Consider the following 23,388-nt stretch of genomic DNA (forward strand, 5'->3'; position numbering starts at 1 on the left):
GAGCATAATGTCACACACGGGGGCGGGGCAAAGGCCAAGGCCACCAACACTTGTGCACCCGAGCACGTGATCACAGCCACTCCCGTGAAGAGAAAATGCAGAGGCAGAGAAATACAACACAAATAAACCAAGAGAAATCCCCAGAAAAGGACCTAAGTGAATCAGATATAACCAAATTACCAGATGCAGAGTTTAAAATTACGATTGTTAGGATGCTCAAAGATATTAGAACAACCATAGATGGCCATTACGAAAACCTAAAGAAAGAGATAAGAAATATAAAAAAGGACATTGAAATAATAAAAAAGAATCATTCAGAATTGACAAATACAATATCTGAAATAAAGAATACAATGGAAGGAATTAAAAGCAGGATGAATGAAGCAGAGAATCAAATCAGCGAGTTAGAAGACACGATAAATAAAGGCATGAAGCAGAGCAGAAAAAAGAAAAGAGACTCAAAAAGTCTGAGGAAACTCTAAGAGAGCTCTGTGACAACATGAAGAGAAATAACATCCGCATCATAGGGGTTCCTGAAGAAGAAGAGAAAGAACAAAGGATAAAGACTTTGTTCAAACAAATCATAGCGGAAAACTTCCCCCAATTAAGGCAGGAAAACATTTCACATGTTCAGGAAGCACAGAGAACTCCATTAAGGAGAAACCCAAAGAAACCAACACCAGACACATCATAATTAAAATATCAAAGCTAAATGATAAAGAGAAAATATTAAAAGCTGCTAGGAAAAAAAAGACTATCACCTACAAAGGAGCCCCCATAAGGATGACTTCTGACTTCTAAACAGAAACACTTGAGGCCAGAAGGGAATGGCAAGAAATATTCAAAGTAATGCAGAACAAGAACCTACAACCAAGACTACTTTATCCAGCAAGGCTATCATTTAAAATTGAAGGAGAAATAAAAAGCTTTACAGACAAAAAAAAAAAAAAAAAAAAAACTCAAGGAATTCACTGCAACCAAACCAAGGCTGCAAGAAATGCTAAGGGACCTTTTGTAAACAGATCAAAGGGAAAAAAAAGAATATAGCAAAAGAGGAATACAGTTGTAAAGAAAAAAATGGCAATAAACAATTACATATCAGTAATAACCTTAAATGTTAATGGATTAAGTGATCCGATCAAGAGACATAGGGTGGCTGTGTGGATAAGAAAACAGGACCCATACATATGCTGTCTACAAGAGACATACCTTAAATCAAAAGATACACACAGACTAAAGATAAAAGGATGGAAAAAAATATTTCATGCAAATGGAAATGAAAAAAAAGCTGGGGTAGCAATACTTATATCAGACAAAATGGACTTTAAAACAAAGACCATAGTTAGAGATAAAGAAGGTCACTACATAATGATAAAGGGAGCAATCCAAAAGGAAGATATAACCATTATAAATATCTATGCACCTAATATAGGAGCACCAAAATATATAAAGCAGACTTTTAAGGGCTTAAAGGGCGAGATCAACAGCAATACTATAATAATAGGGGATTTCAATACCCCATTAACATCATTAGATAGATCCTCAAGAAAGAAAATTAACAAAGAAACAGCAGACTTAAAGGACATGTTAGATCAACTCGATTTAATAGATATCTTCAGAACCTTTCACCTTAAAACAGCAGAATATACATTCTTTTCAAGCGCTCATGGTACATTCTCTAGAATAGACCACATGTTAGGGCACAAAAGCGGTCTCAACAAATTTAAGAAGATTGAAATTATATCAAGCACTTTCTCTGATCACAATGGCATTAAACTAGAAATCAACCACAATAGAAAAATTGAAAAACATTTAAACACTTGGAAACTAAATAGCATGTTATTAAATAATGAATGAGTTAACACTGAGATCAAAGAAGAAATTAAAAAATTCCTAGAAACAAACGATAATGAGCATACATCAACTCAAAATTTATGGGACACAGCAAAAGCAGTCTTGAGAGGGAAGTTTATAGCATTACAGGCATACCTCAAGAAGCTAGAAAAAGCTCAAATAAACAACTTAACCCTGCATCTAAAAGAACTAGAAAAAGAACAGCAAGTAAAGCCCAGAGCTAGTAGAAGGAAGGAAATAATAAAGATCAGAGCAGAAATAAATGACATAGAGGCTAAAGAAACAATACAGAGGATCAATGAAACCAGGAGCTGGATCTTTGAAAAGGTAAACAAGATCGATGAACCTTTAACGAGACTCACCAAGAAAAAAAAAGAGAGGACTCAAATAAATAAAATTAGAAATGAGAGTGGAGAAATAACAACTGACAGAACAGAAATACAAAATATTGTAAGAAAATACTATGAAGAACTGTACGCCAAAAAACCAGACAACCTAGATGAAATGGACAAAATCCTTGAATCATATAATCTTCCAAAAATCAATCTGGAAGAATCAGAAAACCTAAACAGACCAATTACAACAAATAAGATTGAAACAGCTATCAAAAAACTCCCAAAAAAGAAAAGTCCTGGGCCTGATGGCTTCACAAGTGAATTCTACCAAATATTCAAAGAAGAACTAACTCCTATCCTTCTCAAGCTATTTCAAAAAATTCAAGAGGAAGGAAGACTTCCAAACTCCTTTAATGAGGCGAGCATAATTCTGATTCCAAAACCAGGCAAAGACAACACAAAAAAAGAAAATTATAGGTCAATATCCCTGATGAACTTAGATGCAAAAATCCTCAACGAAATATTAGCAAACCGGATCCAGCAATATATGAAAAAAAATCATACACCATGATCAAGTGGGATTTATTCTTGGGAGGCAAGGCTGGTACAATATTCGCAAATCTATCAATGTGATTCATCACATAAACAAAAGAAAGGAGAAAAACCACATGATAATTTCAATAGATGCAGAAAAAGCATTTGAGAAAATCCAGCACCCATTCATGATCAAAACTCGCAGCAAAGTGGGAATACAGGGAACATACCTCAACATGATAAAAGCCATCTATGACAAACCCACAGCCAACATCATACTCAATGGGCAAAAATTAAAAGCAATACCCTTAAGATCAGGAACAAGGCAGGGGTTCCCCCTTTCACCACTCTTATTCAACATAGTTCTGGAAGTCCTAGCCACAACAATCAGACAAGGAAAAGAAAGAAAAGGCATCCAAATTGGAAAAGAAGAATTAAAACTATCATTATTTGCAGATGATATGATATGTAGAAAACCCTAAAGTCTCAGTCAAAAAACTACTCGACCTGATAAATGAATTCAGCAAGGTGGCAGGATATAAAATCAATACTCAGAAATCAGAGGCATTTTATACACTAATAATGAACTGTCAGAAAGAGAAATCAAGGAATCAATCCCCTTTACCATTGCAACCAATAAAATAAAGTACCTAGGAATAAATCTAACCAAGGAGATTAAAGACTTGTACTCAGAAAATTATAAAACATTGATAAAAGAAATCAGGGAAGATACGAATAAGTGGAGGCATATACCATGCTCATAGTTAGGAAGAATAAACATCATTAAAATGTCTATATTACCCAAAGCAATTTATAAATTCAATGCAATACCAATTAAAATACCAATGACTTACTTCAAAGATATAGAACACATATTCCAAAAATTTATATGGAACCAAAAGAGAACACAAATTGCCTCAGCAATCTTGAAAAGGAAGAATAAAGCAGGAGGGATCACACTTCCGGATATCAAGTTATATTATAAGGCCATTGTACTCAAAACAGCATGGTACTGGCATAAAAACAGGCATGTAGATTAATGGAACAGAACAGAGAACACAGAAATAAACCCACAGCTCTTTGGACAACTGATATTTGACAAAGGAGGTAAGGAAATACAATGAAGTAAAGACAGCCTCTTCAACAAATGGTGTTGGGAAAATTGGACAGCTACCTGCAAAAAAATGAAACTAGATCACCAACTTACACCACTCACAAAAATAAACTCAAAATGGATAAAAGACTTAAATGTAAGCCGTGAAACCATAAGCATCTTAGAAGAAAACATAGGCAGTAAGCTCTCTGACATCTCTCGCAGCAATATATTTGCTGATTTGTCTCCACAGGCAAGTGAAATAAAAGACAGGATAAACAAATGGGACTTTATCAAACTAAAAAGCTTCTGCACAGCTAAAGACAATAAGAACAGAATAAAAAGACAAACTACACAATGGGAGAATATATTTGACATTGCATCTGAAAAGGGGTTAATAACCAAAATTTATAAAGAACTTGTAAAACTTAATACCAGGAAGACAAACAATCCAATCAAAAAATGGGCAAAAGAAATGAATAGACACTTCTCCAAAGAGGACACACAGATGGCCAATAGGCATATGAAAAAATATTCAACATCACTAATGATTAGAGAAATGCAAATTAAAACCAAAATGAGATATCACCTCACACCAGTCAGAATGGCGCTCATCAACAAAACAACACAGAATAAGTGCTGGCGAGGACGTGGAGAAAATGGAACCCTCCTGCACTGCTGGTGGGAATGCAGACTGGTGCAGCCACTGTGGAAAACAGTATGGAGATTCCTCAAGAAATTAAAAATCGAACTACCTTTTAATCCAGTTATCCCACTTTTAGGAATATACCCCAAGATCACCATAGCACTGTTTGAAAAGAAGAAATGCACCCCCATGTTTATGGCAGCATTGTTCACAATAGCAAAGATCTGGAAACAGCCCACGTGTCCATCAGAGGATGAGTGGATTAAAAAGCTTTGGTATATATATACTATGGAATACTACTCAACCATAAGAAATGATGACATAGGATCTTTTACAACAACATGGATGGGCCTTGATAACATTATACTGAGCAAAAGAAGTAAATCAGAAAAAACTAAGAACTATATGATTCCATACATAGGTGGGATATAAAGATGAGAATCAGAGACATGGACCACAATGTTGGGGTTACAGGGTGGGGGGAGGAGAAGGAGGAGGATGGGGGAGGGGAGGGGCATAAAGATCATGGCTTTTCAGCATTTGCCATATTCCCCCTTTAATCTATAGACAGACAGCAAATATTTACTTATGGTGTTTTCACTATAAAGACTTCTGTCTTATGGACAAATGCTGATGAACTATTTCAGCAGTTCCTCCTTCTTCAAAGACTTATATGTCAACATAGAGCTCCATGTTTCATAGGACATACTCAAGCTCACTCCATGCACCCTGGATCTTTAACACAAGGGAATGCCCCCCTTTTTTTTTACTCTTTTCTTTTTGTTGTTGTTGTATATTTTCTTTTATTTATTTATTTTTTGAATTTTGCTGAAGATGGAAATGGGGAGGCAGTCAGACAGACTCCTGCATGCGCCTGACCGGGATCCACCTGGCATGCCTACCAGGGGGAATGCTCTGCCCATCTGGGGTATTGCTCTGTTGCAACCAGAGCCATTCTAGCGACTGAGGCAGAGGCCATGGGGCCATCCTTAGTGCCCGGGGTGGCTTTGCTCTGGTGGAGCCTTGGCTGCGGGAGAGGAGGAGAGAGACGGAGAGGAGGGAGAGGGGTAGGGGTGGAGAAGTGGATGGGCGCTTCTTCTGTGTGCTCTGGCCAGGAATCGAACCCGGGAATCCTGCACACCAGGCCAATGCTCTACCACTGAGCCAACTGGCCAGGGCCTAGGAATGCCCTTGTTGATCAAGCTACCCAAAAGAAAATTATATGGAGCAACCATGACAGACCGAGCAAGTCAGTCTCATACTATTCGTCACCAGAACACTGCAGCCTGGTGTAAACAGTTTCAACTTTCTCAGGAAGCAGCACGGCAGATTGGGAAATCCTGTCCAAGGGGTCCTATACTGCCCCCTCATTTGGAGTTAACCCTCAAGGACCCCTACCTGGACAACTTTGGCAGATGGATGTTACTCATATACCTTCATTTGGCAAACAGTCGTATGTCCACACTACAGTGGATACATATTCTGGATTTATAGTAACCTCTGTCAGAACAGGAGAGGCTGCTAAGCATGTTCTAGCTCATGGTCTGTATGCATTGTTCTATTATTGGATTTCCTAAACTGGCTTAATTGAAAATGCTCCTGCATATGGAGCAAAAGCATTTACTGTATTTTGTCATGCTTACAATCTTTAAAGTTAAGGTATTATTAAAGTGTACTCAGCAAACATTTTAAGGTCAATTTAAAAAAATTTTTAAAGCGGGTAGTCATATCCTGGAACTCCTACGGGTCTACCATATCATGCTTTTTACTTAAAAAAAATTACATTTCTTTTGAATGCTGATGAACAGGAGACACCAAATCTTTTTCGCCTGCAAACTACTACCTCCTTTATTAGATCCAGCTAATAACACTGTTTTGTCTTTTTCCAAATAGCTCCAGATATATGGAAAAGATTTATATAGGTGGATGGGGATCCTCAAACCCCTCAGTGAGATCTTCTGAGCATAGCTTTTAAGATACCTAGAGGCAGAAAAAGCCCAATAGAGATCAGGGGAACTACCAGCTTTTAGGATATGCCCTTAAAGGTTCCAACGCCCCAAAGGGGTCTCCTAGGATGCCATCTGGGTCGTGCTTCAATATTGGAATGGAAGGTTGCAACCAGAGCCAGGCTTACATGCCTCTGCTATGAGGAAACAGGGACACTGGAAGGTAGGCTTCCCCCTCGCTCCTCTAAGGGAGGGTTCAGTCTCTTCCAGCCCTGCTCCAGCCGCCTATGACCTAACCTTGCCCAGAAAGCTGGGGTTTGCCACTGAAGGCTGAAGGTGCCCAGGGCCGTTGGCCCCATCTATGACACTGTGGACGAGCCTAGGGTATTTCTTCCAAGAAGCAGGTAAACTGATCTCATTTGCACAAGGGCCACTTAACTATGTTTTACCTGAATAGTCAGGTTTTTTATTCTTCCCTCAAAGATCTCTGTTGTGGGTGTTGATAATCATATTTTCTGCTGCTTTGCTTAATATATAGTGTTTCCTTTATCCCTCCTACCTCAATGCCCCACTCATAGTTCAGGCTGGGACCTACTCCTAATTTAGAGCTCTCTTTCCCCCTTTTGCCAACTTCTATTATGAATCTACCTTTGCCACCCAGCTTAATGTATCCCAAGGTTCTCTTTACCATGCCACAGTTGCAGAGCTCCAGGGAAAAGCTACCTGGTCTCATCTCTCCAGGCAGGGGGAACAGAAGCTCCATATCCACGCATGTTGCAAATGGCTTCTCCAGTCTACCTGAATCATTACCAGCTAGAAGCAGCGGTCATTGGGACTTGGACATGAGCTGCAAAGTATAGAATGGTGACAACAATTCCAGTGCCATGCAGACTTTTCCTAGATGTGGACTTTTCCTGGACTCCTGCTCCCTGTGATAGCTCCTAACAGACTGAACTGTTTTTGAGTTGCATTTTTCAGGGATTTGGCATGGTGATGGGGCCAACTTGGACTTAGTGAACATGTTAAGGACACTACTCTTTTATGGATTCTTGCTGTATTGGCCAAGAGTTTGCTTAAAGGCTTTTAATCACTGTAAAAAAAAAAAAAGAAGGCTGGATAAAGAAGATGGGGCACATATACACCACGGTATACTAGTCAGCTAGAAGAAATGATGACATCGGCTCACTTACAGCAGAATGGTGGAATCTTGATAACATTATGCAGAGTGAAATAAGCAAATCAGAAAAAAACAAGAACTGCAGGATTCCATACATTGGTGGGACATAAAAGTGAGACTAAGAGACATGGACAGGAGTGTGGTGGTTACGGGGGGTGGGGGGAGGGAAGGAGGGAGAGGGGGAGGGGGAGGGGGAGGGGTACAAAGAAAACTGGATAGAGGGAGATGGAGAACTATCTCTCTTTGGGTGATGGGTATGCAACAGAACTAAATGACAAGATAACCTGGAAATGTTTTCTTTGAATATATGTACCCTAATTTATTGATGTCATCCCATTAAAATAAAAATTTATTTATAAAAAAAATACACAACTACATCAAAAATAACCTTAAATGTAAATGGATTAAATTAGCCAATCAAAAGACATAGGGTAGCTGCAAGTAATTAAAAAACAGAACCTGTACATATGCTGTCTACAAAAGACACACAAAAGATGCACATACATTGAAAGTAAAAGGATGGAAAAAAATATTTCAGGCAGATAAAAACAACAAAAAAAAGCTGGGGTACCACTACTTATATCAGACAAAATGGACTTTAAAACAACGGATAAAGCAAGAGATAAAGAAGGCCACTACATAATGATAAAGGGAGTAATCCAACAGGAAGATAGAACTATTATAAATATCTATGCACCTAATATAGGAGCACCTAAATATATAAAGCAGACTTTGATGATTATAAAGGGCAAGATCAACAGCAATACTATAATAGTAGGGGATTTCAATACCCCACTAACATCATTAGATAGATCCTCAAGAAAGAAAATTAACAAAGAAACAGCAGACTTAAAGGATACACTAGATCAATTCAATTTAATAGATAACTTAAGAACCTTTCACCCTAAAGCAGCAGAATATACATTCTTTTCAAGTGCTCATGGTACATTCTCTAGGATAGACCACATGTTAGGGCACAAAAGTGGTCTCAACAAATTTAAGAAGATTGAAATCATATCGAGCACTTTCTCTGATCACAATGGCATGAAACTAGAAATCAACCACAACAGAAAAGCTCAAAAATACTCAAACACATAAAAACTAAATAGCAGGTTGTTAAACAATGAGTGGATTAACTATGAGATCAAAGAAGAAATAAAAAAAATTTCTAGAAATGAGTGACAATGAGTATACAATAACTCAAAATTTATGGGACACAGCAAAAGCTAAGAGGGAAGTTCATAGCACTACAGGCACACTTTAAGAAGCTAGAAAAAGCTCAAATAAACAACTTAACCTTGCATCTAAAAGAGCTAGAAAAAGAACAGCAAGTAAAACCCAAATGTAGTAGAAGGAAGAAAATAATAAAGATCAGAGCAGAAATAAATGACATAGAGGCTAAAGAAACAATACAGAGGATCAATGAAACTAGGAGCTGGTTCTTTGAAAAGGTAAACAAGATCGATGAACCTTTAATGAGACTCACCAAGAAAAAAAGAGAAAGGACTCAAATAAAATTAGAAATGAGAGTGGAGAAATAACATCTGACACAACAGAAATACAAAATATTGTAAGAAAATACTATGAAGAACTATATGCCAAAAAACTAGACAACCTAGATGAAATGGACAAATTCCTTGAAACATACAATATTCCAAAAAGCAATCCGGAAGAATCAGAAAACCTAAACAGACCGATTACACCAAATGAGATCGAAACAGTTATCAAAAAACTCCCAACGAAGAAAAGTCTGGGGCCTGATGGCTTCACAAGTGAATTTTACCAAATATTTAAAGAAGCACTAACTCTTATCCTTCTCAAGCTATTTCAAAAAATTCAAGAGGAAGGCAGACTTCCAAGCTCCTTTTATGAGGCCAGCATAATTCTGATTCCAAAACCAGGCAAAGACAACAACAACAAAAAAGAAAATTATAGGTCAATATCCCTAATGAATACAGATGCTAAAATCCTCAACGAAATATTAGCAAACCAAATCCAACAATATATGGAAAAAATCATACACCATGATCAAGTGGGATTTATTCTTGGGAGGCAAGGCTGGTACAATATTTGCAAATCAATCAATGTGATTCATCACATAAAAAAAAGAAAGGAGAAAAACCACATGATAATTTCAATAGATGCAGAAAAAGCATTTGATAAAATCCAGCACCCATTCATGATCAAAACTCGCAGCAAAGTGGGACTCTAACAACATACCTCAACATGATAAAATCCATCTATGACAAACCCACTGCCAACATCATACTCAATGGGCAAAATTTAAAAGCAATCCCATTAAGATCAGGAACAAGGCAGGAGTGCCCCCTTTCAACACTCTTATTCAACATAGTTCTGGATGTCCTAGCCACAGCAATCAGACAACAAAAAGAAATAACAGGCATTCAAGTTGGAAAAGAAGAAGTAAAACTATCATTATTTGCAGATGATATGATATTGCATATAGAAAACCCTAAAGTCTCATTTAAAAAACTACTGGACCTGATAAATGTATTCAGCAAAGTGGCAGGATATAAAATTAATACTCAGCAATCAGAGGCATTTTTATACACCAACAATGAACAGTCAGAAAGAGAAATTAAGGAAACAATCCCCTTCATTATTACAACCAAAATAATAAAGTACCCAGGAGTAAATTTAACCAAGAAGACTAAAGACTTGTACTCAGAAAATTATAAAACATTGATAAAAGAAATCAAGGAAGATACAAACAAGTGGAAGCATATACCGTGCTCATGGTTAGGAAGAATACACATCATTAAAATATATATATATTACCCAAAGCAATTTATAAATTCAATGCAATACCAATTAAAATACCAATGACATACTTCATAGATATAGAACACATATTCCAAAAATTTATATGGATCCAAAAAGAACACGAATAGCCTCAGCAATCTTAAGAAAGAAGAATAAAGTGGGAGGAATCACACTTCCTGATATCAAGTTATACTTCAAGGCCATTGTACTCAAAACAGCCTGGTATTGGCATAAGAACCAACATATAGATCAATGGAACAGAACAGAGAACACAGAAATAAACCCACAACTCTATGGACAATTGATATTTGACAAAGGAGATAAGAGTATAAAGTGGATAAAGAGAGCCTCTTTAATAATTGGTGTTGGGAATATTGGACATCTACCTACAAAAAAATGAAACTACAGCACCAACTTATACCATTCACAAAAATAAACTCAAAATGGATGAAAGATTTCTATGTAAGCCATGAAACCATAAGCATCTTAGAAGAAAACATAGGCAGTAATCTCTCGGAGCAATATATCATATTTGCTGATTTATCTCCACGGGGAAGTGAAATAAAAGACAGGATAAAGAAATAGGAGTATATCAAACTAAAAAGCTTTTGCACAGCTAAAGAATAAGAACAGAATAAAAAGACAAACTACACAATGGAACATATTTGACAATACATCTGATAAGGGGTTAATAACCGAAATTTATAAAGAACTTGTAAATCTCAAAACCAGGAAGAAAAACTATCCAATCAAAAAGTGGGCAAAAGAAATGAATAGACACTTCTCCAAAGAGGACATACAGATGGCAAATAGGTATATGAAATAATAATCGATATCATTAATCATTAGAGAAATGCAAATTAAAACCAGAATGAGATATCACCTCACACCAGTCAGAATGGCGCTCATCAACAAAACAACACAGAATAAGTGCTGGCGAGGCTGTGGAGAAAAGGGAACCCTCCTGCACTGCTGGTGGGAATGCAGACTGGTGCAGCCTCTGTGGAAAACAGTATGGACATTCCTCAAAAAATTGAAAATCGAACTGCCTTTTGACCCAGCTATCCCACTTTTAGGAATATACCCTAAGAACACCATAGACCTGCTCCAAAAGGAGAAATGCACCCCCATGTTTATGGCAGCATTGTGCACAATAGTGAAAATCTGGAAACAGCCCAAGTGTCCATCAGAGGACGAGTGGATTAAAAAGCTTTGGTATATATATACTATGGAATACTACTCAGCCATAATAAATGATGACATCGGATCATTTACAATAACATGGATGGACCTTGATAACATTATACGGAGTGAAATAAGTAAATCAGAAAAAACTGGTGGTTCCTCAAAAAAACTGAAAATAGAACTGACCCAGCAATCCCTCTACTGGGTATATACCCCAAAAACTCAGAAACATTGATACGTAAAGACACATGCAGCCCCATGTTCATTGCAGCATTGTTCACAGTGGCCAGGACATGGAAACAACCAAAAAGCCCGTCAATAGATGACTGGATAAAGAAGATGTGGCACATATACACTATGGAATACTACTCAGCCATAAGAAATGATGACATCGGATCATTTACAGCAAAATGGTGGGATCTTGATAACATTATACGAAGTGAAATAAGTAAATCAGAAAAAACCAGGAACTGCATTATTCCATACGTAGGGGGGACATAAAAGTGAAACTAAGAGACATTGATAAGAGTGTGGTGGTTACGGGGGGAGGGGACAAAGGGAGAGGGAAAGGGGGAGGGGGAGGGGCACAAAGAAAACTAGATAGAAGGTGACAGAGGACAATCTAATTTTGGGTGATGGGTATGCAACATAATTGAACGACAAGATAACCTGGACTTGTTATCTTTGAATATATGTATCCTGATTTATTGATGTTGCCCCATTAAAAAAATAAAATTATTAAAAAACAAAACAAAACTAAGAACTATGAACCCAGGCATAGATGGGACATAAAAATGAGACTCAGAGACATGGACAAGAATGTGATAGTAACGAATGTGGGGTGGGGGATATGGGGCAAGGGAGGAGAGAGAGGGGGTGGGGGAGGGTAGCGGCACAAAGAAAACCAGATAGAAGGTGACGGAAGACAATTTGACTTTGGGTAAGGGGTTTACAGCATAATCAAATGTCAAAAAAATCTGGAGATGGTTTCTCTCAACATATGTACCCTGATTTATCAATGTCACTGTATTAAATTTAATATAATAAATAAAGATATTCTCAGCTTAAGAAAAATAAAGAGAATTTTCTCCAGCAGACCTAATCTTAATGAAGCGCTAAAGCAATCTTCAATTAGAAAGGAAAGATAGCAGACGTGTGGAGATGTTAGGAAGAAAGAAAAGCCAATGGGATTGATAGAAATACTGGTAAATACTAGAGGACCACTTTTTTCAATGAGCATGTTAAATTATGGTGGATGTTTGAGCAAAATCATATCATTTGATATGGTGCTTGTTATATGTAGAGAAAATACCTCAGACCTTCAGGTTTATAAATGGTGTACCTAATTGGAAGTAAGGTTTACACCTTTCACCTGAAGTGATCATAGTACAATTTTAGTCGGAAGTGGTAGGCTGTCTATAAGTATATTTTAATAGCTCAAGCAAGCACTAATAAAAATATACAAAGATACACTGATAAACAATATGGATATATAAAAAGAGTTGTTTTAAAATGTTCAAAAAAAAGAGATAAAGAAAATGAAACCACAGGGAAACAAGAAATAAAGGCAAGCAGGAATGAGAAACAGAGGAAGGACACACACAACAAATGATAAAATGGCTGTCTGAGCCTGTAATATATCAATGATGACTTTAAATGTAAATGGCTGAACTACACCAGCTAAAAGTCTGAAAATGCATGGTGGACACATAAAATGGCCCAGTTCTATGCTGCCTGCAGGAAAGTCACTTCAAACCTGAAAGCATTGGATGACTCCAAGGAAAAGATTTAAAGTATCTATCTACCAAGCCTAAAATTATTAATATTTGAAAAAATTTGCAGTGGTTAATATACATTCTTCATTGGCTCCCTTCCTTCGTGAACCCTAAATACTGTGGTGTCTCATGACCGGGTTCTCAGATGTCTTTAAAATGTGTCTATACACTAATGCCCAGGATGAACTCAGCTGGTGCCCTGTCGTCAAATATAATCTGCATTCTGAAGAAGCCCAGATTTTATCCTGTCCTCTGATCACACTCCAACTGCCTAGTCTCCAAGCAGAATGCCACAGGGCTGTCAAATGTACCTAAGGTGTCTTGAATGCATCTATTCCTCAGGAAACACTCAGTGGCTTCCTGCTTAGGACAGACTTTTCTATGGTTTCAATTTTTATTCTAATGTCCTTAAATCTTCCATAAAACGCATGTGGCCATATTACTTATCAATATTTAGCCCACAAGAAGAATTGAACTTTAAGCACCATCATTTCATTTGCATTAAAAAATTTCATTCCAGCCTGACCAGGTGCTGGTGCAGGAGGTATAGTGTTGACCTGGGATGCTGAGGACCCAGGTTCAAAACCCTGAGGTTGCCACCTTGAGCATGGCTTCATCTGGCTTGAGTGCGGGGTCACCAGTTTCAGTGTGAAATCATAGACATGACCCCATGGTGGCTGAATTGAGCCCAAAGGCTACTGGCTTGAAGCCTAAGGTCGATGGCTTGAGCAAAGTGTCACTAGCTTGAGCAAGGGGTCATTGTCTCAGCTGCTGCCTCCCTCCAACCCCTGGTCAAGGCACATATGAGAAAGCATTCAATGAACAACTAAGAAGCTGCAACAAAGAATTGATGCTTCACATCTCTCTCCCTTCCTGTCTGGCCTTGTCTGTCTCTCTCTTTCTCTCTCTAAAAAAACCAAAGAAGCCAAAAACAAATTTCATTCAATAGGAACTACTTCATTATGTGTTTATGTCAACATATTTTGTCCCTAATATATTCTCTAAAATTGGGCTGTCAAATGTACCTAAGGTGTCTTGAATGTATCTATTCCATGGCGGTGGTCGTGGGGGAAAATAAGAAACTTTACCTCTGCACTCCGGTGGTTTTGACCAGTTCCCATTAAAACATGTCACTTCTGCTTCCCCATATCGGTCCAAAGACTTGGTGCATTCATAATATACTGTCTCACCAGACACATACCTAGGCTTCTCATTTTGTATAATGGCATTTTCCACTGTGGGGGGACTCCCACAGGACACATCTGAATAAAAACAAACAAACAAAAAATCTCTAATGTAACAATTGTTTGGAACTCATATCAACAGATAGGATTCCAATGGACTTCTAGGATTTAAAATCAACTGTTAATCTGTCATGAAGATTGAAAATTTTTATACATATTTATGTAAGATAGAAAAAAGAAGGTAAAGCAATACTATATTCCTAAGAGCTAAGCTTCTTCTATACCTTAAATTTCTTCTTGTTTTTTTTTTTTGAAGATTAATAGAAAATTTTAGGCTTATGAAAATGATAGTTTTTCTGTACATTTCCATGTGAGTTTAGGAAAATAAATATTATAAATTCTATAATTCCCCTGATAGGGCTGTGGTGCAGTGCATAGAGCTTCATCCTGGATGCTGAGGAACAAGGTTTGAAAACCCAAGGTCGCTGGCTTTAATGTGGCCAGGTTGAGTGCAGGTTCACCAGCTAGAGTTTTTGATCATAGACATGACCCCATGGTCCCTGGCTTGAACCCCAAAGCCTCTGATTGAAGCTCAGGTTGATGGCTTTAGCAAGGGGTCACTGGCTTGGCTGGAACCCCGTGGCCAAGGCATATATGAGAAAGCAATCTATGAACAATGAAAGTGACGCAACTTAGGAGTTGATGCTTCTCATCTCTCTCCTCCCTGCTCCGTCCCTTCCTGTCTCACTCTCTTTAAAATAAAATACAATACAATAAAATAAAATTTTATCAAAATACCTCTGCAAGTTAATGTTCCTATCCATTTGCCGTTCACACACTGGACATAATTGGACCCATCCATCTGGTAATATTGTGGACATGTGTAAGTTACTTGCTCTCCTGAAGCATACGATTTCTTCTTCGCTTGTTGGAGCACGGCGTCATCAAAGCTGGGTGGCTCAGAACAAAACGCTTCTGAAAGGGACTAAAAAATATATCCTTGTTCAGTAAATCTATACAGTTATCTGTACTCTAGAATGATAGGTATATACCAAACCAATGCATATGGTGAAATACTTTTCTTATAACTTGAAAATATATGAGCAGTCTTGAGTTGATTGCGTTTGAGTGATTCTAAAGTTATCCAAAGCACAACATGGGAATGATGATTACTGAAATCCCATAGACACCAGGATAAAAGTAATGCTTAAGACCACGCTTCTTACATTCAAATTCTTGTTTGTACATACAGACCTGCTACATTATGTCTGTGATTCTGTTTTTTGCCTCTGTCAAAATCTGTTTCCTATAATAACATCAGACATCTTAGAAAATTATATATCTATAAGAAGATAACTGATAAGCTAACAGGGAACTGAAGAATGAAGAGATTGATGAGCAGGGATCGCCTACAAAGCAGGAAGAGCACATGGAACATAAACACAGTTTACATGAAAATGAAATAATTGGGCTCCTGTTGTCAAACATGGCATATTTCTAGGGCTTTTCATTCTCTGCCAGAATCCAGGACTTTCCAGATATAACTTGTTAAATTCTAGAATTGCTGCAATTTTATATTTTTATCATCAATGCTCTGAGTTAAAGGTATTTAACAGATTTAGGATATAAGTAAAGACACTATACTTATGCATTCTGGTGAATGGGACCATTTTCCACCTAAACATTTTACAGATGCAGGTCCATGAATCCCATATCCCCCAGCACATCTGTACGTCACTTCTGCTCCATGTTGGTAACTCTTGGGACCCTTAGGTACTTGACCATTGTCTATTGAAGGTGGTGGTGAATCACAAGGAAGTCCTAAAAAAGAATGAAAGAAGGAGCATATATTTTACTAACTCTAAAATTTATTTCATGTGCTGGTGGCCCTATCTGTTACTTTCATTTGAAACAAAATGATCACACAACCACTAACCTCACATCACAGAAAAGCTGCCCAATGCTTTCTAAAATCAACATTGTCGTGTGCCTCTAGCTGTGAACATGAGCAAAAACACGAAACAAAAGACATTAACATATTTAAGAATAGGACTATCAGTGCATCTCTAACCCATACTAAGTAATAAAAGAAAACCACACACTGAGAATTAATCATCTTAAGTACGTGTCATAAGTGGTAAGAAATCAGAAGGGACACTGTAGGAAGAACATAATGTTTTTAAATCCTGGTGGCAAAGCCTTCACTACAACCTATATGAAGACATTTGCATAGGTATACTGATATGAATGAAGAGTTAGGTTTAATTTCATTACACATCCAGTTTTAGCAGAAATTAAAAAGAGTCAAAAGTAAAATGGATTGCACAATGAACCAATGGAATTACCAAAAATAAGACAAATGTGATTGTGCCAAAATTGTTTGGTAAAATATGTTAACATAAAAATAATATATAAATATATTAATGGTTTTCTATATTGATAAGTCCAAATAAGAATGTCCCCTGACTTGGATGCCTATTTTAATGAACTGTATTGAAAACAGAATTGTAGTTTGAGTGCTGTGCTTACCTACACACTGAGGAGGAGAACTCCACTCCTCTAGGTGACATGTGATTCCATTGGCTTCAGATAGCCTGAAACCATCTTCACAAATATAATTTAATTTAGTGCCATGTGCATATAGCTGGGGTTCAAATGTTTCTTCTGAAGATCTAGGTGAGTTAATGATCCCATGCTCGATATGAGGTGGCTGAGAACATGGAGTTTTTTCTATACAAAGAATAGAGGTCAAGTGGTCAAGCACAAAAATAACATTTAAATTGAAAAAGAAAATCAAACACTATTTGGGATCTTAAAATAAGGGCAATTTGAACAAATTAAATTACTTAATCACTAAAAATAATTTGAAACTTGCAAAAATCGGTGTCTCCATAAAACATATTCTACACTCTCCTCTTATTCCCTAAGCTCCCCCATCCTCTTCATCTTGAGGATGCATACAATATGCATAAATAGAAATTGCGTTTGGTATTTGCACAGTGAGCCAAAGTGTCTGTCTGTGTTCATTTCAGGACAGAAGTGAGATAATGCTGGTTGATTTCTGAGCCTGGATTGTAATTTATTGTTTCAGCTGATGCGGAGAGGATATGGAAAACGGCTTTTTCTGGGTCTGTTGCACCAGCAGTTTTCACCCTTTTTTTTTATCTCATGGAGCACATAAACTAATTACTTAAATTCTGTGGCACACTGAAATATATATTTTCTACCTATCAAACAAAAAAACTGGTATAATTTTGACTCATTTGCACCAAATGGCTGTTGTCATTTTTTTTGTTTGTTTTATTTAACAATTTAAGGGAAAAGAGGTCAACGATGCATGCTTTTAAAATTCTTGTGGCACACCAGTTGAAAATCGCTGCTTTACACAAAACAAAGGGGAGTTTCACCCTCATTTGAAAGACAGTTGTAATGTTAATAATGCACTACTGACCAACACAGCGTGGTATTGACTGCCATGTTCCGTTGTGGCACACAATGTCATCTGCTCCCTGAATTAGAGCATTTTCTTGACAGAGAATAGATATTCTTTCTCCTTCCAGGTAATTCAGCGTAGCTGTCATATTTTGAGATTTGGGAATCTGAGGTGGAGGTGGACACTTTGGTACTTCTGAAAATATCAAAATTAGGTTTCTTGATGAAAAACAATCAGTTAAATATATCAAAAAATAATTCAGTAAGTGAAAATGTATCATAAAAAAACAAATATTAATGTGTTCTATGTTTAAATTTGCTATACTTTTCATCTTGTTTATCATTTTAATATATCAAGTTGGGTTTACAGTCTCAATACCTTCTTTGTAGATTCTTTCTTTTATTCTATCTGTGATCCGCCTTGAATAATTTTTGTAAAAATAATTTTCATGATTTCTAACAATTAGATTGTCCTAACTGAATTATTCACTAAAAACAGACATTAAATACTGTTATCAGGATATATTATTTTAAACAAATATCCATGATCAAATAATTTGAGAGTCAATTAAAACCTTCACAATGTGTTTTAGCAGTGAAAGCTGGGAGAGTCATAGAAGAATTACATTTATTTAATGATAGATGAATTTGACATGGATTCCTAGCCAAGATGTGAATTAGATATATTGACATATGATTTATGTGCTTTTGAATGTTCAAAGTGCCCCTGCAGGTATTGTTTCCTAGGTGCCTAATGTGAGAAAAGACAATATAGGAAAGTAAAATAGCCTACCACCTATTAAAGAAATTAAATTAATCATCAAGAAAATATTTAAGAAACAAAGCAAAACAAAAACTCTGCTACGTATTAGTTGACTTACCAGGTGAATTCTATCAATTATTTAAAGAAAATAAAAGTACAATAACATTATGTGTAAGGATATTACCCAGGTATTTTCAAACAACAGAGGAGAAAAGGACATTTCTTAAATGGTTTTATGAGGTCACAATATCCCTGATAACAACAACTTACAGAGATACTACAGAAAAAGGTAGCTGTAATTTAATATCCTCCATGAAAATAAATGCAAAAATTCTGGAAACTCCATCAGCAAATCAAGTAAACAAAGTTAAGAAAGACTAACATCACCACCAACTAGATTTAACACTAGGAGGTGAGAGATATACAGTGTGTCCATGAAGTCATGGTGTACTTTTGATCCGTCACAGGAAAGCAATAAAAGATGATAGAAATGTGAAATCTGCACCAAATAAAAGGAAAACTCTCCCAGTTTTTGTAGGATGATGTGGCAGCATGTGCGCATGTGCAGATGATAATGTAACACTGTGTATACAGTGGAGCAGCCCACGGCCATGCCAGTCGAGATGTGGACGGTACACAGGAAAGTTCAGTGTGTTCTGTGGCTCGCTAAATTTGAATCCGTGACCAAAGTGCAACGTGAATATTGGCGCGTTTATAATGAAGCACCACCACATAGGAATAACATTACTCGGTGGGATAAGCAGTTGAAGGAAACTGGCAATTTGGTGTAGAAACCCCGTTCTGGTAGGCCATTAGTCAGTGATGAGTTTGTAGAGGCTATACAGGATAGCTACCTAAGGAGCCCTAAAAAATCGTTCGTGAATTCACATCAAACTGCACTGAATAGGTATGAAACTGGGAGAGTTTTCCTTTTATTTGGTGCAGATTTCATAGTTCTATCATCTTTTGTTGCTTTCCTGTGACTGGTCATAAGTGCACCATGACTTTACGGACAAATGTATATATGCTGTTCACTGTATTAAGAGAATTAAAAAGTCATATCAATAAATGCATTAAAAGCATTTAAAAACAGCCTGAATAAGCAGTAGTGTAGGGTATAGAGCATTGCCCTGAGATGCTGAGGACCCAGGTTCAAAACCCCAAGGTCGCCAGCTTGAGGGCAGTCTCACTAGGTTGAGTGTGGGGTCGCTGGCTTGAGCCCAAAGTCACTGGATTGAGCAAGGGGTCACTGGCTTTGCTAGAGTCTCCTGGTCAAAGCATGTAGGAGAAGCAATCAATGAGCAATTAAGGTGCCACAACCATGAGATGATGCATCTCATTTCTCTCCCTTCCAGTCTGTTGGCCTATGTCTGTGTTTCTTGCTCTCTCAAGCAAATAAACAAATAATAAAAACCATTTAAAAACATTCAGCAGTGGGTGAAAAAATTTTTTACTCAGGTAACGCGGGATTAGAAGAATATTCACTTATACTGATAAAGGGCATCAACAAAAATCCTAAACTAACACTGTAATTGTGGTAAGAAATAGAATACAGTCTCCTAGTTGCCAAGAATAGGATAAAGATTTCTTTGTTTTCACCACCGTTGATTGAACAGTGTATGGAAGGCTTGAGCAAGTGCATTAAAAAAGACAAATAAGGCCCTGGCCGGTTGGCTCAGCGGTAGAGCGTCGGCCTGGCGTGCGGGGGACCCGGGTTCGATTCCCGGCCAGGGCACATAGGAGAAGTGCCCATTTGCTTCTCCACTCCCCCCCCTCCTTCCTCTCTGTCTCTCTCTTCCCCTCCTGCAGCCAAGGCTCCATTGGAGCAAAGATGGCCCGGGCGCTGGGGATGGCTCCTTGGCCTCTGCCCCAGGCGCTAGAGTGGCTCTGGTTGTGGCAGAGCGATGCCCCGAGGGGCAGAGCATCGCCTCCTGGTGGGCAGAGTGTCGCCCCTGGTGGGCGTGCCGGGTGGATCTCGGTCGGGCGCATGCAGGAGTTTGACTGTCTCTCCCTGTTTCCAGCTTCAGAAATATACAAAAAAAAAAAAAAAGACAAATACAATATAAAAAGGGACTGGCAGAAATATAATAGTGATGCTGCACTTGATCAACAGAAGAATACCTACAGTAAATAATGTAAGTGTGCAGTTTCAGAGTATAAAATCAATATCCAAAATGCCAGTGCATTTCCTCATAGTTAGAAAAAAATTGGAAAAATATAATTATGAGGATCTGCATTTTTAATATAAAAATATAAAACATGAGTACATTTTTTAAAAACTCTAAATATTCTATACTTTTATTGCTTGGAAAAGAGAAGCAAATTAAATAATTGAGGAGATATATCAAGTTTATGGCTAAGCATTTAATATGGATAAGAATTTAACTCTCCCTAATGTATATTTCACTGTACAACCCATCCTTTCTTTTTCACAAGTGGATATCTTATAAAAATTGATGAGCTTTTCCTGAAATTTCAGTTAATGATAAGATCAAAAAATTAAAACAATCTTGAATAGGAATAACATAGTTGGTGATAATATATCTGGCTTCAAGACTTTATGTAAAGCTGAAGTTTGTTCTATAGCTGAAATCGCTCCGATATGATTAATATTTAGAAAGTGTTTTGGTTATTTTCCAAATTACCCTCCACCTGAAAAAATTATTTGTAAAAATAAATAGTATTAAAATATTTATTAAGACACAGCGAGACTCCTTTTACATGGTAGGTGGAAGAGGAATACATTTTGAAAATGTTCTAAACAAGAGCTTACCTACGCAGGTTACTTCGGGATCCCACCTTCCATTCATGCAGATGTAACGTTTCTGTTCTGACTTGCCTCTACAGGAGTAATTTATCTTCACGTTGTGGTCATAGTCAGATCTATATGGCAGGTTAATCTTTTGTGTAGTTGCTCGTGATAATTTACATCTCTTAAGCTTATTTGTTGCTATAAAATGAAAATATTTCACTAAAACACTAATTATGAGACTCCAAGCAACTAATACAAAAAGGAGCTCAAGAGTACAGACTATACTGCAATTAGAATTTAGGTTTATAAATTCCACCAATAAAGTTATTTCCAAAAATGTTGGAAGTGCTGGGTTGTAATGTACAAACTTACTCTTATAACCACTAACGATATTTTACAGAGAATAAACATTCGAAAGACATATAGCACTTTGAAGATTGCAAGAACATAGAGGTTCACTTTTTGATTTCTGTACATAGTGAAGAGTCATCACATGGCTAAATTTGGTCTCATCTGAAATCTGTACTTCTGTCCACATCCATTTTTTCTTAAGTTCAAACACTCTACATTATTTTTAATCCACAATTTTAAAATGTTAAAAGAAAAAAATATTATCTGTCGATATAGTACATGTGAAGTTGTTCTTTTAATTATATTTTTATAAAGTTAATATAAAATAACAAGAAGAATTGATCAAAGGTATAGTGTAAAAAGTGTGAATTAGTTAAGCATATCTTTTGCATGATTTCCAAAAACCAGAACATAAAATTAGGTGCTCAAGTCATAACCCATTTTGTATGTACACTCTTAGAAACTTTGGGAAGCTATTTTACACACCAAATCATGCTATAATCTAAATATTATGCTACTATAATTTTTGCCTGCTTTATTATAAGTTACATGTAGATGATAAAAGTCTTTTATACAGCTGCAAATTTCAGAACCTTAATGAAGATGTCGATTGTATTTGAATATTATAACTTATCAGTGTAGGTCTTAGGTAGTATCTGTTCACAGTTTGTTAATGATAAGCATCAAGTAAGGATGAACAGAACAAAAAAGGTCAAGTAAATGGTGAAAGAAAAGTAATGTTTTAATAATGCCACCTTGAAAAAAAAGGAGGGGACTGATTTGAAACACTAGAGACTTGAGATTTAGTCCTATTTTTTAGGATTGTTCCAGAGTGCTGAGAGAGACAAAGTGAAGAGTCTTCTTGAAGGGATAGTGACTGAGGGAGGTTCTATAGTAAAGAAGGTGTGGCAGCTGTTGTCCTATGGCCCCTATGATGATGAGTTTCTGGAAGAATATTTTTGTTCATTAGGAAGAAAAAAACATCGTGAGAAGAGTGAAAAGTTAGACTATAAGGAGGAACAAAATAAATAATGTAGGATAAAATTTAAATCCTATATCTGTAGTAATATTTAGCTTTATATTTGTAAAGGTAAACAATATTTATATCAAAGCAGATTCAAAAAACGCTATTGCTAGTGTCTACTTTTCTTCAGTAGACGCTGTTGAACCATAAACAAGTGTTTGGATTTATTGTAACTTATGATCTGATATGTTCAAGAATATCACTAAATTACAAAAATATAGTTTAAGTTTTACATTAAATTTTAAATTTTATTAAAAGTCAGTTGTATTCTCACCAATGCACTGAGGTAGTTCAGTCCACCTTCCCTTAATACACGTAATTGATCTGTGGCCAATCACTGTAAATTCTTCTATGCAATTGAACTCTACTGACTCCCCATGGTGAAAGGGTGGGTCATGGGATATTGCATAGCCCTGATCAATTTCAGGTATATCACCACAGGTACTGCTCTCCTCTGTGAAAATTTCACAAACATATGTTAATCCTTAAAATTAATTTGTGTGTTTATCTGAATATAAACACAAAGTGTTAATCTATACATTTATATTTTATA

At 36.8% G+C, this 23,388-nt stretch overlaps 1 protein-coding gene across 1 annotated transcript in view; it reads right to left on the bottom strand.

Annotated features, from left to right (window-relative positions):
• Nucleotides 1-23,388, bottom strand: part of LOC136388158 (complement factor H-like) — a 62,011-nt gene that overhangs the window by 14,115 nt on the left and 24,508 nt on the right. Inside the window, 7 exon segments of the mRNA XM_066360135.1 lie at nt 14,418-14,591; nt 15,312-15,488; nt 16,158-16,334; nt 17,043-17,243; nt 17,965-18,141; nt 21,482-21,658; nt 23,110-23,289. Coding sequence (XP_066216232.1) covers nt 14,418-14,591; nt 15,312-15,488; nt 16,158-16,334; nt 17,043-17,243; nt 17,965-18,141; nt 21,482-21,658; nt 23,110-23,289 — 1,263 coding nt within the window.

This window comes from Saccopteryx leptura, chromosome 1 (genome assembly GCF_036850995.1).
Source record: "Saccopteryx leptura isolate mSacLep1 chromosome 1, mSacLep1_pri_phased_curated, whole genome shotgun sequence".
NCBI classification, from domain to species: domain Eukaryota; kingdom Metazoa; phylum Chordata; class Mammalia; order Chiroptera; family Emballonuridae; genus Saccopteryx; species Saccopteryx leptura.